The sequence below is a fragment of the Urocampus carinirostris genome, chromosome 15, assembly GCF_059441175.1.
Source record: "Urocampus carinirostris isolate Australia breed hairy pipefish chromosome 15, RoL_Ucar_1.0, whole genome shotgun sequence".
NCBI classification, from domain to species: Eukaryota; Metazoa; Chordata; class Actinopteri; order Syngnathiformes; family Syngnathidae; genus Urocampus; species Urocampus carinirostris.
In genome coordinates this window covers 13,709,148-13,725,922 of record NC_142363.1, presented here as the reverse complement: position 1 = coordinate 13,725,922, position 16,775 = coordinate 13,709,148, and the positions used below count along the sequence as shown (strand labels likewise).

Genomic DNA, 16,775 nt, shown 5'->3' with positions numbered 1-16,775 from the left:
CTGACTTGTGTTTTGTGACTTGTGGTGTGTCATCCTATGTGATCAATTCAGAAATGTGCAATGTCCCCACCAATGCCGAGACCGAACCTATGCCCTCTGTAATCGGAATCAAATAATCTAAATCTCATAATAGATGTACGAATACATGGAAACATAAATTGAAAAGCACTAATTTTAATCTGGAAAAAAAAAATCAGACCACACAAAAAGTCTGCACTAAATGGGTTTTGAAACAAATTTAGAAATGAGGCTGTAACCCAACCAGTTATGCCCGAGGTTTTAACATTTTTCTTCTTATTTACATGTTTCCTTCTTTATTTTTATTTAAATAACATTCACAATATATATGTTTGTCCCCGTGCTGCAGGTGTGTACATTGAAGGGGTATCGTGGATTATTTAGCGCCTTCTAGTGGTAGTTTTGATATTGATTTGAATGATAAGTATATGAACGATGACTAACCAAGTTACAAAATTTGTGTACATTGGGATTGCTTAGTAGAAAAAGGTTCAAAGTTTATAGGAGTTAAATGTTCACTGAAATGTGACAAATTAAATGCTATTATAATTTAGAATAATAGATTTTAGACTTTGGTGAATGACCGCCATTCCAGAAGGCCCTCACTTTGCCAACTCGAATTATGATTGGTTGAATCAACTGCTTTATCAAACACTAATGTTATGTTTCAAAGCCTGCAAATCACATTCTGAAGCCCCCCTGGTAGAGTTCTGACCCTAGCAATAATAATGGCTGATATATGATTGGTTAAATGCTTAAATATGAAAGCACATATCTGGAAGCAGCACAACCTGGGCAAAAGCAATAAAAGGACGCTGACAAACAATTTGGAACTAAATCATGTGATGTTAATTATATTCTGTCCATCAATACATGTTAAATAATTCCAGAGTTCGATTCTAGCTACCGCAGACCCCTGTGTGGTCTGCATGTTCTCCCCTTGCTTGCGTGGGTTACCTGCGGGCACTCCGGTTTCCTCCCACATTTCAAAGACATGCATGTCAGGTTGATTGTCTGGTCCAAATTGTCCCTAGGTGTAATTGAGCAAGTGTGATGTCTGTGTGCTCATGACTGGATGGCAACCAGTTGAGGGTCTTCCCTGCCCACTGCTTAAAGCTAGCTGGAATGGGCTCCAGCACCCCCACGACACTAGTAGATAAGCGGCACAAAAAAAAGGAAAAGGCCCTTGCATGCCCAACACTGTAATACCTGTTGAAAACCAGACACAACATTCCATTCAGTCGACCAGCTCATGCCCTTAGGGTTAGGTGCACACTCTGGGACTGGGGGGGTCATAGGTTTAAGCCCAGGCTGAGTCATACCAAAGACTTACAACATTGGTGCCCCTTGCCTCCCTGCTCCCTGTAACTGAGTAAAAATCAGGGTGGGGGGGGAACATTTATTCAGTTGAGTCAATCACAATAAACATATGTTGAGCGGTCTGTATTGGAGAGTAGCCGGCCTTTCCCTTTAGACTTGTTTTGCAGGCAGTTGATCAATTATTAACGATGATATGCAAGGACGTCCAACTGCAAAGGGGCTGGTTCCTGAAGACAGCTGGAGTGGGCTTTGTGGTTTCCCAGTTGACTCCTTACCTTAAATAATAAGGCTGCACAGGACCAGGTCAGAAAAGGTGTTCAAAAGGGACTGATAGTTTGAGATCGCTCTGAATGTGCACTGGCACCGTGAAAAAAGAACCAATGTGAATCCTAGTTTTTAAGTGTCATTGGAAAACATTTTTGAGTTGGTCTTCCCTTTTCTTTATTATCTTTTCCAGGGGTTTTCCTTGTTGTAGCTGGGAGCTATTTTTGTAAATTACCGATTAGTGCAAAGGGCTAGCGGTTTGATATGGATTTTCAAACGAGTAAATTATCATGTTGATACTATGTTGTTACTATGTTATTACTAAGTGGGGTTGAAAAAAATGTCTTGCATAAAGGTACTGAGTAATCTACATATATAAATTATACAACTCAAAAGTAATTTGAAAATAATGTAACTCAAGACATTAATGACAATGATTTCTGATTCCACGGAGAAATCACATTTCCTTAAATCATTTACTCTTCATGTATGTCAGAAATAAACAAATAATGTTGTATGAAATGTTTGAATATTAACCAATTGATTTGAATGCAGATAACAGGAAAAATTGTCCTCGCTATGGTTTTCTTTGTTAGGTGTTTATAGCAGGACAAAGTGAACCAAACATACCTTGTGTTATGTTACTTTGAGCTTAGTACGGTAATCCAATTATTGATTACTCCACCTAAGGTCAAGATAACAAAGAAAATGCATGTTGGAATCAACATAGGGGGGTTACAATTACCCAATGTCAATAATTTGACGCTCTTCCTATTTGGTATTTCGAATTTTTTTCGTAACATATCAATTTTTAAAATTCCGCTCTATGGAAAATTGACCAAGCGATGTACTGCACCTTGGCGCGGTGCATTTATTGTGCATACTCCGCGCCTGTAGTGGGCGCAGTGGTCAATGAGGGCGAAGTTACCGGAAGTGTAAACTAAGAGGGCGGAAGTGTGTCCCACCAGTAGTACGTGTGCATTCAGCCACTGTGCTAACGCGACGTCTCGTTGGGGTTTCGAACATGGTGCTACTAGAAAACGACTCGGTAAGAGGCTTGTTTTTATCCTCTAACATTTGCGTTTCTGTTAATTCATTTAATGCGTCTCATTGGAAACGTGTCTTTTCCGCACCGGAGCGCGCCTCCTTAATATCCGAATGGTTTAATAAATATACGTAGTTTTAGTGACTAAACTTTACTCGTTAAACCCTGACACCACTCAAAAACTATAGTTTTTCTAATGCATAATGTTTAAAAGTAGAAATCTAAAAATTTCATTATTTTTAATGTGTAAACTTTGCTAAAATTTCTAGTTAGAACCCCATAAATGGGAACAATGACGGGGAAGTATCATTTAAATTCTGCGCCCTTCTATTCGTTTTAAGCGTCATATGAGCCCATCTCAATTGTTTCTTTTGCAATCGTTTGAATATAACATTTCCGTAATGGATATTAAATTGGTTAACATAAGATACACAAATACGTCTATATATTTAGTATTTGAGTGATTGAGCAAGAAAAATAAAACTAGCATAAAAAAAAATTGTATTGTCTACCATAACTTATAAACGTCAATGTGTTGCTCCCGTTAAAAATTAATCTGTAGATTGGATATTCCCCATTATTTAAAAAGAGTCCTTGCAACGAGAAAATAAATATTGGACTGCTTGACTTACTCTTAGCTTGCTAATACTATCACTAAATCCATTGTTTGGGGCTTAGGTGTGCGTCAAATCAGAATACTTGGTCTAACTATCGCCCTCTACAATGAGGCAAGAGAATGTCATGCCTCACTGCAGATGCTCAGTTAAGTAATACACCACACCCTAAGTATATTAATAATATTTACAATGTGAAAATTCAGTGAATTAAAAAAGGAAGTCCAAATTTGTTAAGTTATATGAAACATTTTAACGCTGAATAAATGTAATTATTTCATATATTTTAAATTGTATTCTTCCGTGATGACAGGTGAAGCTCTGCAAGTCACTGTTTCAATTAAACTAGATCAATCTGTCACATCTTGCTGATGATTTCATGTTGCTAATGATGATATCTTCTGCACACATACATTGAGCACCTGGAATTGCATAAGAGATTGGGGCAATTTAAAGAAGTCATGCTCAACAGTTTAGCTTAGCTTCAAAAAAAGAATGGTCCAGACTACATTTGTATTTACGCGAAATTTGTGGTTTTTTTTTCCAACTTTTTATTCTCATGAATTTTGTGTGTGTGTGTGGCAGTTTAACGTCTTACTTGTGTTGTCTGTCATTAAAACCTGGTTTGTTGTCCTTGTAGTTCCTCACAGAGCTCACCCGTCTGTTCCAGAAGTGTCGAGCCTCCGGTAGTGTCGTCATTACTTTGAAAAAGTGTAAGTTGCTAGATTGCGTAGTTCTTCCCAGCCATACAACACTCTGTAACAAGTGATGTTTTGTCCTTCAGATGACGGGAGGACTAAGCCAGTACCAAGGAAAGGTCACTCTGAGTCATTCGAGCCCGCAGACAACAAATGTCTTCTCAGAGCTTCTGATGGCAAGAAGAAAATTAGCACAGTGGTGAGTTTCAAAAATTGACTACATTTACATGTTGGCAGTACCCTGACAACGGGAATATTAGATTTCGGTAGCAATCCTAATGAATTGTTTACATGTCTAAAGAACAACAAATAGCACCGTTTGCATGGCATTTGAGTATTCGATTTACAAGGGCGAAGCTGTAGCACTGTCAATACGCAAATACTTTGAATTTGTTCGTACGGTGCTTCAGTGCTATATGTTGTATGTTTAACGTTTATGTAAGTATGTTTAAGGCTTTTATAAGTAACCTGTATTGTCTTGTACTAAAAAATAAACATTTCATAAAATATGCTCTATACAGATAAATGAAGTTAACTTATTCTTGTAAGATAACCTTCAATAGGTCCTCCGTGTTAGTATGGCCAAAAAAGCGATCCAAACATTTTCTCAACCACATCCGGCTTTCTTATTCCACTTTCATTTCAAAAGAAACAGCTCGCCTCTTTAAACTCTACACACTAACCATATTGAATGGATGTACGACATATTAAACAATAAAAATGTCAAAGCTCTTCGTGGGCTGAAGACTTAGTACAGTATATACACATGAACTAGGAAGAGGATTTCTTCTTTGAAGTGGATGCAGGGTGACCTCTCACAGCGCCACATGCCGTTAGCGGCGGAAAGAAGCACTAAAGTAATGTCCTCTACCCGGAAAAGGGTGAACACAATACAAAATCTAATTGACATCAATTTCCGGATCATTTTTGACATCCCGAAAAAATGTTCGTATCTACCATTTTTCGTAAGTCGACTGGTTGTAAGTAGGGGAGCGTCTGTAACCGTTCCTGCATTTATCTTTGGATATTGATGATGATTTCATTCATGTCACCTTATTCAATAATGAATCTTGCTGTACTTACAAGATGTGATCGTACAAAGCATAGACTTACACCATAAATGGATGGATTCAACTGGGTTATCCAGAATGGTGAAATGGCTCAAAAGATACGTCAAATAAATGAAGACACTGCTGAATAAGAGAGTTGAAGACCTGGACAAATTCAAAAACAATTGAACACGCACCATTTTTTTCCCTTTTTATAATTTACATGAGAGAATGTCTTGTTCTCAGGTTTTTTATATTGTTGTCAGACGGTAAGGAAGAGAAAGGTAGGCCAAAAAAACAAACTGTCAAATATAAATCGTGATTCAATCAATGTTATAATCATTAAATGATTAATTGGAGAAGGGTCCAAAGTTGCTTCAACCTGTTTTCCCTTTTATTTTCAGATGCTTAGTTTATTTTTTGATGTGAGGTTTGTTCTAGCATGATTGAAAAGAAAAAATAAATGGGGAATAAAAATGTTTATGGATCGATGCACTTGTGGCACTTTTGCCATGGGGGCAGAAAATTACCACTTGTCTTGGAGGCATCAACTAACACACATAAGGAAAGTAAGTCGGAGTTTCCTCTTATCTTTACCACAAATACCATAGTACTTTGAGTCATAAACATATCTTAGATGAGGAAAACTGCATGTGCACAATTAGATGACCCAAATGCATGAGTACCGTAATATCCAGACTAATAAGCCACACCCAATACGGTTTTAAAGGAAAAAAAGATTTTGTACATACATAACCTGAACATGACCGAGATGCATGTCCCATGACGAGGGTCAGTTTATGCCAATTTTATTTATGCAGGAAGTGTATGTTAATCTTTTCTTCCATGGTGTTTATTTCTGGTTGTGACTTGTGTTTTCCTAGACACCACAAGTCTCTCCCACCTTTTCTGCTAGAGCTCCTGGTGGACATTAGAAAAAAATGCATGGATTAGTCACACCTCTGTATAAGCCGCATTATTGAAATTGTGCGACATAAGTTGCGGCTTGCAGTCTAGAAACTACGGTAATTAGAACATTGTGCGTCTTTGGATGGCTTTACATCATGAAATATCGTCAGTATTCGATTTCCAATCCGATTATTGCCTGCATGTGAATGTACCATATGTCTCGGTCTCATTACTTTCAGTCAATTTGTTTTTTCTACATTTTCCTCAGGTCAGTACCAAAGAAGTCATCAAGTTTCAGATGGTACGTTGGAAACAAAAGTTTGTCATGCGGACCTTGCAAAATGACTAACCGCGGCAACCCTTTTCAGGCGTACTCCAATCTTCTTCGGGCGCACATCGACGGCCTGAAAAAGAAAGACAAGAAGAGCAAAAGCAAGAAGAGCAAAGCCACCCAGTGAGCCGTGGACTGAAAGGCTTAACACAAATGAACTGATGATTATGTGGCCGTCCAAGAAAAAGGCGAGTGTATCCTACTCCTCAGTCGGCTTCTGCTCATCAAACCCGGTGACCGCTTTGGCTACTTTATCATAGCGACGTGCCATTGGGGGGAGGGGGTCCTTGTGGTTCTTGTACTTCACAAATGGAACTTGGGAGCAAAAAATCTATTTATGTTCAAATTGGAATTTAAAACGCAGTCAAGGTTTTGTTCGGTATAGACTTTGTTTCATAATGTATCAGTTTTGCAGGAGGGATGTTTTGAATGACTTAAATCACGATGACATTTTTTCAGCTTTTTATTTTTGTAATGAAGTGTCTTGTATAACGGAAAGGACATTTTCTGACTAAAACGCGAATGCCATTTTGAAGAATTGCTCAACATTTACGGATGTACTGAAAGGCACCTTTCGGGGGGAGAATCCAGAGTGTCCGGGTCGGCGCCAGAATTTATGTTGATTAATAAAGTGCTGTTGAAAAAAATGCCACTGAGGTGTTTGGTTCGGTGGAAATCGCCTCAAAACACTAGGTCTTCTCGTCGCATCGTTCCTTAGGGGAAACTGCTGCCTGGTTCTGTTTGTCCTCGTCTTCGTAGCCTCGCCTCATCAGGCAGGTCATGTACCTAAACATTGTCTGGGGATGTGCAAACACAAAAGGGAATGTGTTTGGGTTTTAAGTCACGTCACATTTGTATAGCCATTAATCACAAAATATCTGAAAGGACTGCACAGGTTACAATGGCACCATCCCATGATCTTAAACCAACATGTGGGCAAGGAAAAACTCAATCTCAGCAAGAGGAAAATAAACCTTTGTAGGTTGGAGCTGAATGTGTAACCTTGTGAGACCAGACGTTGTATTATTACAACAATTTGATCTTTTTCCATAAAGTGGTAGAAATTTTGGGTATTGTTTGCTTCACATTAACAGTCATTGGGTGCTATATTCAGATGATTCTGGGTGGGATATTTGTGTAATAGCCCAGCCCACAGGTGCAGAACTTTCACAATCAGCAAAACTTTTGCTAAGCACCAACCCTGACCTTGTACTGGATTTATCATATATAAGCAAGTACAGTAACATTTTCATAATATTTTCAAGAATTTCATTTTCACCAGGCATGTCCAAAGTTCCGTTGCTATTTATAATAATAATAATTATAATAATTTCCTTTGTATTGTCATTCTTTGTAACAATGTACACAGAACGAAATGTCGATACACCTGACCCGTTGTAGCGAGCCGATGCAGCCGCATGGCCCAATGATCGAATTTTTACTGGCCCGTGGCCTCCATCATAATATTATATGTGGCCCGCAAGTAATGTTGATGGTGTAAAGAAAAAAGTACAAAAGGAAAATTCACAATTTTACCAGATGATTGCAATAGCCCTTTGGCCACCTTGCCCATGGCTTCCCATTAGAATTTTAGCCGACCCCATTTCCAGCATGGCGACAGTAAATTAAAAAGGAAAGTTAACTGCGTGGGCCGCCGTTTACATGTCAGGTGAAAATTGGATTTGGACTCCTCTGGCCTACACCATGTAAATGGTTGAAATATTTTTTTATGTGTTTCTTTAACTACGTCTAACAGAGTTAAGAGGACTTTTTTGGGGGATCAGAGTTTATGGCAGAGGTGTCTGATCCAGAATAGTTGGTTAAAAAAATTGTGGCACTTTCATTTCTGTACTAACTTTTCAGACTGATTTTGGTGTGCCAATAAAGTTTTGACATTTCACAGTTTTAGAGTGACAGACCCTAAACAGGGTTCATACACCTTATTCGTGGCCAAACTCGAGCACTTTTTACAAACTTTCAATTTCTCCAGGACCATTAACCCTTTAACAATCCTGTAAAATTCGCCTAAAATCCCAATTCAAGATGTAGCCAAAGTCAATTGAATCCAGACAGTTTATCTCAGTTGGGGACAAAACGTCAGAGACAATCACTGAGTGCTACTAACATTGAGTAATTAAGTTGGTGCTGATTTTCGTTCACATTAGACAATACAGAGCCACTTGGTGGTCAAATATTACAAACTGGTGTTTTAAAAACAATTCTAAATTGAATAATAATCAAAAAATATACAAACTATTACAAACGTGATTTTTTTCCAAATACTTGTTGGTTGAGCAATTTGTATCTATTCTACATAACATAAGGCAGTGAGCCTTATATCTTATAAAGGGAGCTGACATTGTTGTCAGCCATCTTGTTGCTACGGGGAACCAAAAACTTTGAAAAGGCTGGAAAAAAAAATTAGAAGTTAAAAGTTGCAGGTTGGTCACTTTGAGTCGCCATAGTTTGAAATATCCTTTGTGTTTGTTAGCACTTGTTTTTGGTTACACTACACCAGAGGTTTTTAACCTTTTCAAAGACGAGAGCTTCTTTTTGTTACCAATGAGTGCACAGGGCACCCTGTCTTGACAATTAGCTCAGGAGGTAGAGCGCTTGCCTTGGGATCAAGAGATCGCAGGTTCGATTCCCAGCTCTGCTATGTTATATGCCGAAGTGTCCTTGGGCAAGACACCGAATCCCTAATGCCCTGGATAGCAGGTAGTTACCTTGCATCGCTGACGCTGCTATCGATTAATTAGTGTGTAAATGGTCTGCATTTATATAGCGCTTTTCAAGTCAATGGAGACCTCCCAAAGCGCTTTACAATGTGCTTCACACTTACCCATTCACACACACACACCAATAGCAGCCATGCAAGGCGCTGACCTGCTTATTGGGGGGCATTAGGGATTCCGTGTCTTGCCCAAGGACACTTCGACATATAACACGGAGGAGCCGGAATTCGAACCTGCAATCTCTTGCTCCCAAGACCTCTACCTCCTGAGCTAATGCCGCCCCAGTGTGTGTAAAAGGGAAAGTGTGAAGCACATTGTAAGGTACTTTGGGAGGTCTTCATTGACTTGAAAAGCACTATTTAAATGCAGACCATTTACCTTTAAATGCATTTCCAAAAACTCATGTTATTACTATGTTGTTACTATGTCATTACCAGCTTAATTATTGGAAGTAGGGTGCAATAGGCTCGGTCAACCACTTAAAATGACATTTTACTAGGAAATAATGACCTGCACTGGTGAGCTATTTTCATAACAAGTCCTTTGGCCCTCTCAGCTGTTGGAGATCTTGACACCATACAATACAGTGACATCTAGTGGTCAAATTCAACAGTGTCCCTTCGAATAATCCACTTTATGCTATCCCGCTTCTTCTGCTAGCTATTTTTTCTAGTTGCACAAGCTTGCTCTTGCTAGCCATTCAATTGTCTTTAAGGCGCTGTTTGAAGTTTTTAAGGGCGTTCCCCATAGCGCCCATCTAGGCCCACTGGCTTTCCTTCATCTCACCTTCCATGCCTCTTCCAGCTCAGACGTCCACCTGTCCTTCAAGATGGGCTGCACGGCGCCGAGGAATTCCACCCCGATGTACTAAAATCGGGACGCAAAATATTTACCTAAAAGCCAAACCTTTGGAGGAAATGGATGCAATTTACATTGTAATATTCGGGAGGGGCATTGTAGTGGTAGTGGCTTCTTCCCAACTCCACGGCCAGTGCCTCCAGCCGCTCCGGTTGGTCCAACCGGGCCACACTTTTTTCAATAAACGACATGACTCTAAAATAGAAAGGGAAAAATGTCTTCATCCATTGGGAGGCCGCAATTACCTGAATTCATTATTTTGTAAATTGCTTTTTTTGTTTTTGAGGCACACAATTAAAGCAAAATAATATGAGGTCCCTGAAATTAAATCTGATATTTAGCTTTGTAGTATTACTGTACATGCATTTTTGTAGTTTTCCTGTAGTATTTTTGTAGTACTTCTGTATTTTTTTTGTAGTGTTTTTATTGTAAAATTACTGTAGTAGCATCCCTGTATTGTAGTATTAGTGTAGTAGTGTTAGTATTTCTGTACTATGTACAGCAGCATTTTTCAGAATAAAAGCAAAACATTAAGTCCCTGTTATAAGCACTAAATGTGATATTTAGTTTTGTAGTATCACTGTAGTTGTATTTCTGTAGTTGTATTATAGTATTAATGTACTGTAGTAGTATTTTGTTGTATTTCTGCAGTATTTTGTTTTCAAAATGAAAACAAAATTATATTAAGTCTTTTTTTAAGCACTACATTTGATATTTAGTTGTGTAGTACAGTATTACAGTAGTATTTCGGTAGTATTTTTGTCGTATTACTGATGTTTTTTTGTTCTAGTCCCGTTTTACTATTTTTTTGTAGTACATCTACAGTTTTGTCGGATTTCTGTTGTAGTATTTATTTAGAGTAATATTGTAGTAATATTTTGTTTTCAGAATAAAAGCACAATATATCTTATTCGGTCCCCATTTTAAGCACGAAATGTAACACTTTTTGTTGTACGACTGTAGTTATATTTGTCTAGTACTAGGTAGAGCGCTCGTCTTGGGGTCAATAGGTTGCAGGTTTGATTCCCGGCTACTCTGTGTTATATGTCGACGTGTCCTTGGGCAAGACACTGAATCCCTAATGCCCCAAATAAGCAGGTAGGCGCCTTGCATGACTGACTCCTTATTGGTGTGTGTGAATGGGTAAGTGTGAAGCACATTGTAAAGCGCTTTGGGAGGTATTTGTTGACTTGAAAAACGCTATATAAATAAAACACAGACCATTTACCATTTGTATTATAGTTTTTTTAGGGTCATGATTTTTTTCTTTTTAGAATGAAAGCTAAATAAATTATTAGGTCACTAAATTTGATATGTAGTTTAGTAGTATTATGGTAGTAGGCACACAAATTGAAAATGGTGACAGTGCTGACATAAAAAAACCCAACTAAATTTTTTTAATGATTTACACTAAAATATATATTGTCATTATACTTCGAGCATTTTTCATTCAGCAGGCCAGAATAAAAAGCCTGCGGGCAGCATGTGGCCCACGGGCCGAAGTCTGCCCACCCTTGCTTTAGGAATATGAACCAGAGGCGTGTTCAGGAGAGTGATCAGACATGTAGTCTCTTGATAATCGCTTGCCGCGCACTGCTGAACGTTTTGTAATCGCTCACTGTGATTGCCTTACTGATCCAAAATGGCCGACGACAGTACAATGGATTTCGTTCTACAGCTTGCTTTGAGCGAGTTGGCTGATATGAGCGACAGTTCGCATATTGACACAGTTAAGGTTATCCTAAACGCAGTGGAAGGGTCATACCTGTCTTGCATTGTTCACAAACATTACCAGGCAATGTAAGACGATATATTACATCGCCAACAGCACTCGTCAGGGTGAGATCCTCCATCTTCTGCACTGTCGACGCCATGTTGGAAATCAAAGTAAGCGGTCTTTCTCCCGTGATTACTCGGGCACGCGAGCGCTCAATAATCACTGGCCGTTCAGAAGCTAGCGATAGCTCGCGATAGCAATCGCTCACTCTCCTGAACACGCCTCTGGAGTGTGAAACCCCCAAAACATAAAAGATTCCGGGAGCGTGAAGTTCTCACGTATACTGTATATTGCTGTTTAAGGGTTAAGTAATTTTCTGCCACTAGTTTGCGTTAATGTTCCATGTTGGACAAAACGGAATCATGAAAAAAAGTGTCTTTTAGAATTTTGGTAATTGATAAAGACATCTACGGTCACCATTTCTTGTCATTGTATTTATCGTTTGCTAAATGCTGTTAAAATGATATTTTAGCACAATGTTCGATGTAAAATAAAGAAATAAGTCAATATATTTTGGATTAAAACATGCATGAATAAAATGAACCAGAACATCAATTTGTGCTTGACCTTAATCCGTGTGTTTTGAGTTCCCGACTGGTGCGCAGGCCCTGCAGGTCCTTGACATCCCGGAACAGGAAGAAGACATCTTTGCATTCGGGGTGGGTCTCGAAGAGCCTGATACCAAAGACCACGTAGATCAGGGCTCTCAAACTCATTTTAGCTGGGGGCCAGATGCTACAACAACAAAATTCACGGGGGCCAAACTAGTAGATTTAGGAGAGAAAGAAAGAGACCGGGGGAAAAGAGAGAGAGGGGAAAAGAGGGGGGTACAAAGAGAAGTGAGACAAAGTAAGAAAGAGAAGAAAAGAGCGAAAAAGGAAAGACAAAACAGAGGGAGAGAAACGGGAGAAAAAACTGAGTGAAAAAGAGCATGAGAGAGAGAAATAGAGAGTGTGAAAAGAGAGAAAAGGGAGAAAGAGAGAAGAGAAAGCACAATAGAGGGAGAACGGAAAAAAGGAGGGCAGAAAAAATAAGGAAAGAGAAAGTATAAAGAATAACAAAAGAAAGACAAGGAGAAAGAAAAAGAATAAGAAAAACAGGGAGGGGAGAGAGAAACAGTGAGCGAGCGAGCGAGAAAGGGAAAAAAAGGGATAACAGAGGAAAAAGAAAGACAACGAGAGAAAGATTATGTGTGTGTGTGTGTGTGCGCGCGCGCGTGATATTTTAACATTTACGTCGGGTGGGCCGGGTTAAAGAGCCTGACAGTCGGTATATGGCCCGCAGGCTGTGGTTTCCCCACCCCTACAGCAAACCATCGCTGGACTTTAGATTGGCATCATAAATATTCAAGCATAGCTCTTATCTGACCTCAAATTGCACCAGAAAACATCTTTGTGGGAAATGAAAGTCAACTTTTATGCTAACGGTCGCGGCGACGCTCGGCCGCAAGAGGCTCTTCCATTCCCAGGCTAACACTCTTAGGTCATAATGCGGTCATGTAGTAATAATTGGGCCCGGGGCCAAGTGACCTAGACCCCTTTTGCTCTACATTCAGCAGCCGCGGCTTCAACATTGACCTCGGACAGTAAATTCCATTCGATACGATAATACGAGGGCTTACTTCAATGCTGCAATTGTGGAGTGGAACGCTTTCCTGTTTACAAAGAGAATTGCGTTTTCACAGCTGCTACATTAAATGGGCGGAGCTAATCAAATAAACCCAGGTCTTGGCCACCCACGAATTAATCAATACTCGCCGTTAAAAGTAAACAAAATATGTGCATCATCGTGTAGTCATGTCTCACTAAGGGTGGGGAAAAAAATTCGATTCGTGTATGTATATCACGATTTTATTTTTGGTGATTTTTAAAATATATATCTCCCCCGCCGGAATATATTTTCCTGACGTCATATCCGGTATAGTTGCATTATTTTCGTATTTCTGTAGTTTTTTTATCATTGTTTTTTATTATTACTGTGGCTGTACTTAGTATTTCTGTAGTAGTATTTTTGTATTATACTGCAGTATTATGGTAGTGATATTTTTTGTTGTATTTCTGTAGAAGTATTTCTGAAGTATTCCTATAGCAGTATTGTTTTAGTATTTCAGTAGTATTTTTTTCATTGCAGTTTTTTGCTATTTGTTACTGTAGTTGTATTTTGTGGTGTTTCAGTTGTAGTATTTCTGTGTTAGCATTCTTGTATTATGGTAGTACATTTTTTTGTTGTATTTCTGTAGAAGTACTTTTGTGATTACAGTAATACTACAAAATACTGTAGTGTTTTTTTAGTATGTTTGTTCTATCTCTGTTTAATTTTGTAGTATTTCCATATTAGAATGTTTTTTATATGTACGTAGTATTTTTGTAGTACAGTGTTACTGTGGTTTTATTTTGGTAGTATTTTTGTGATATTTCTATAGGATATTTTTTTAGTATCGCTATAGGTGTAATTTGTAACATTTCTGTTGTAATCCCCTTGTAGGGAGTATTTTTGTATTTTTCTAGTAGGTTTTCATATTATAGTACAATGTATTGGTATTTATTTTTAGTATTTCAGTCGAAGTATAACCTATGAGACCTCGTCTTGGGATCAAGAGTTAGCAGTTCGAATCCCGGCTCCTCCGTTACATGCCGAATGTCCTTGGGTAAGACACTGAACCCCTAATACCCCCAATAAGCAAGTTAGCGCCTTGGGAAGTCTTGACTTGAAAAGCGCTATATAAATGCAGATCATTTCATTTCATTTTGCTATGGCTTCCCCCGTGATCAACGGCAGCTGAAATTAGTTTGTATTTTTTCCAGTTTATTTTTTTTTTCAATTGTGCTGCATCAAACACCACATCACAAAATTAACAAATCACCGTTGGTCAGACAGCCTGATCTACTTGCGGACTTGACTTTTTTTGGTTACTTTCTAGTTTGCATGAGTTTTCCTCAGTTCAATAAACTGTTGTGAAAATTATTCAATCGTTTTTTGTTTCTTTTTAGATTCACAGTCGAGATTGAATATCATTAAAGGAAAACAATTACTGAGGGGGAAAAACCCCCATTAATAATCGAATCCTACACCCCTGAACCCTAACTTACCGGTAATTGTGAGCCTCCAAAACAGCCCAAGCCCTCCAGCTAAGACACGCCTTTTATGCCATTTATTTACTAGTTTGGCCCCTGTCAGAGTAGGTTTTTTCGACCTTGTGGCCCGAGCGAAAGAGTTTGACGCTCCTGCGCTATACAATACAGCGAAATCTCGTGGTCAAATAATACACACTGTCCCTTTAAATTATTCAAACGATCTCTCATGACATTTAGAAGGAAAATAAATCTAAATGTAGAAAAATAGCAGCAGAATTGACTTAAAGGAACAGACGGAGGTCTTGCCAAGTATGTTCAGATATTTATATCACTTAAAAAATACAAAACTATCAGGTTTACCTGACAAACATGATGATGCCAACTTTCGTGATGTCGTCTTTGATAACTTTCCAAGACTTCTTAATGATGTTAATCTGTTCTTGACTGGGATGTTCGCCTTCTCCTCCCTCTCCACGAGATCTCCTTTCTCCAAATTCTGCAGTTTCAGGCAAGCCAGATATCGCACAACCCATTGTTCATAAAGAAAACAACCCGTTTTTCCGGCAACAAAAGCAAGAAAAAGTCTTCTAAATAATGGATATTAGACGGGAGCATCCGTGCTGTCAACCAGCGGCACACAAAGTGCGCAGTTGCGCGTGCTCCACATTCGCCTAACGGTGGGTACTTCAAAATAAAATACATCAAATACTAAGAGAATACACATGCCTTTACGGTGACGGGCTTTTCACTCAAACATCCGGTGCAGCGCAACTTACCGTCAGAAAATTTGACGCACGAGTTTCTGGTTTGTTGGGCGAGCGCCGCTTCAACGTCAAAACAAAATAATTATTTGGTCGTAAAGCACTTGTGCACGAACATTATAAAGCAATACGATGTAAATGTCGAAAAGGAACAGAAAAGGCTTTTCTTTTACAGTGTGCCGATTAACAATTTGTATGTGGGCAAATTGTAGTTTCAATCACAAAACGTTTTATGTCGGTACACCTTTGTACGGTCTGCTTTCAAAACACCATATAACATTAAAGGTACAGTTAGCGATATTTCGCACCAATGTTCCCTCTAATTTTCCACGGGTCTGCGCGTTCACACAGTCAGTGAGCAACGCTTGAAACAACAGTGAGCAACAGAAATCCCAAGTGTGGCAAGATAATTAATTATCAAACATTTTGCTGAGTTTTCGGCAATGCAATTTTTTTTTCACTTTTGAATGAATTGGCTAATGTATTATTGCAAAGGTTGTACGGCCTACAAACGTCATTTGTTTTTACAACAATTCTTTCACAAGATTTCCATTTCTTTTTTTTTCCTAGTATTTTTTGTCGCATAATATCAACATTATTGGGGGCTCATTTAGTCGGTTGCACCATACACAACTGTATTTAATCACATTTTTTAGTGGAAGTACAATGTTGGCAACAAGATTGACTTGGTATAATTGGAAATTATTTGAATGGAACACAAACTTTTTCTTTTTCCATGTTTTTTTTCTTTAAAAAACATCTCATTGTGTTTATTTTTTCCGAGCTGTTACCTTTCGTTTTTGTTCTCTATTTACCTTTTTTCCTTTGTTTCTTTTCTTTTTTATCTCCCTTTTGTTTCTTTTTTTTTCTCAGCTTTTCACTACTTTTTCATTTTGGTATTTTTTCTTTTTTGTTTTATTCCCCCTTCCTTTAAGTCATTTTGTGCAGAATTTTACATAATATTTGATCATAAAGAGATGAAAGAAGGACCCGAAAGAGTCAGTTTCTTTTAGTGAGCCGAGCCAAAGAAGCCGGTTCTCAAAAAACTCTACTGACTTTACTCAACTTCGTTCTACTTCGACCTTGACTTCAAAATACCACATTTAGAACACAACGTCAGGGGAACCCTTGTATTTTTACCTTCATGCACTGTAACTTTGACTTAATTCGCTTCTTAATTAGCATTTTAAAGCCCTGATTTTTGTGAGCTGGCTAGATTTTCTTGTGCGCGGAAAAGCTCCGGGTAGTGCGCAATTGCGCACACACGCAGCTTAATAAATTCATTGAAAAAGAGTAAGATACACGGACTATGATTTAAATGT

The 16,775-nt window shown here is 38.5% G+C and overlaps 2 protein-coding genes across 4 annotated transcripts; one reads left to right on the top strand and one right to left on the bottom strand.

Moving 5' to 3' along the window:
* Positions 1–2,489: 2,489 nt before the first annotated feature.
* Positions 2,490–6,900, top strand: srp14 (signal recognition particle 14). 2 transcript variants are annotated; one of them, XM_088354569.1, is made up of 5 exons: positions 2,490–2,650; positions 3,902–3,974; positions 4,046–4,158; positions 6,186–6,218; positions 6,286–6,900. In XM_088354569.1, exons 1-5 carry the CDS (start codon positions 2,627–2,629, stop codon positions 6,373–6,375), a joined length of 333 nt encoding a protein of 110 aa, XP_088210695.1. In that variant the 5' UTR covers positions 2,490–2,626; the 3' UTR covers positions 6,376–6,900. The 2 variants fall into 2 exon arrangements, with proteins under 2 accessions (XP_088210695.1, XP_088210694.1); XM_088354568.1 differs by lacking the exon at positions 2,490–2,650 and adding an exon at positions 3,322–3,409.
* Positions 6,694–15,347, bottom strand: xgb (x globin). Of its 2 annotated transcripts, none has more exons than XM_088354566.1 (5): positions 15,053–15,347; positions 12,186–12,293; positions 9,916–10,036; positions 9,770–9,850; positions 6,694–7,045 (listed from the first exon to the last, which is right to left on the bottom strand). In XM_088354566.1, the coding sequence occupies exons 1-5, from the start codon at positions 15,223–15,225 to the stop codon at positions 6,938–6,940; spliced, it is 591 nt and encodes a 196-aa protein (XP_088210692.1). In that variant the 5' UTR covers positions 15,226–15,347; the 3' UTR covers positions 6,694–6,937. The 2 variants fall into 2 exon arrangements, with proteins under 2 accessions (XP_088210692.1, XP_088210693.1); XM_088354567.1 differs by having other exon boundaries at positions 12,186–12,382; positions 15,053–15,192.
* Between the last annotated feature and the right edge of the window lie 1,428 nt (positions 15,348–16,775).

Coding starts and splice junctions, on each gene's coding strand:
- srp14 (XM_088354568.1), top strand. CDS start 3,371: ATGAGGCAAGAGAATGTCATGCCTCACTGCAGATGCTCA. Junction 3,975..4,045: donor CGTCATTACTTTGAAAAAGT/GTAAGTTGCTAG, acceptor TTTGTCCTTCAG/ATGACGGGAGGACTAAGCCA. Junction 4,159..6,185: donor AGAAGAAAATTAGCACAGTG/GTGAGTTTCAAA, acceptor CATTTTCCTCAG/GTCAGTACCAAAGAAGTCAT.
- xgb (XM_088354566.1), bottom strand. CDS start 15,225: ATGGGTTGTGCGATATCTGGCTTGCCTGAAACTGCAGAATTTGGAGAA. Junction 9,851..9,915: donor CCCCTCCCGAATATTACAAT/GTAAATTGCATC, acceptor TCCCGATTTTAG/TACATCGGGGTGGAATTCCT. Junction 7,046..9,769: donor AGCTGGAAGAGGCATGGAAG/GTGAGATGAAGG, acceptor GCACATCCCCAG/ACAATGTTTAGGTACATGAC.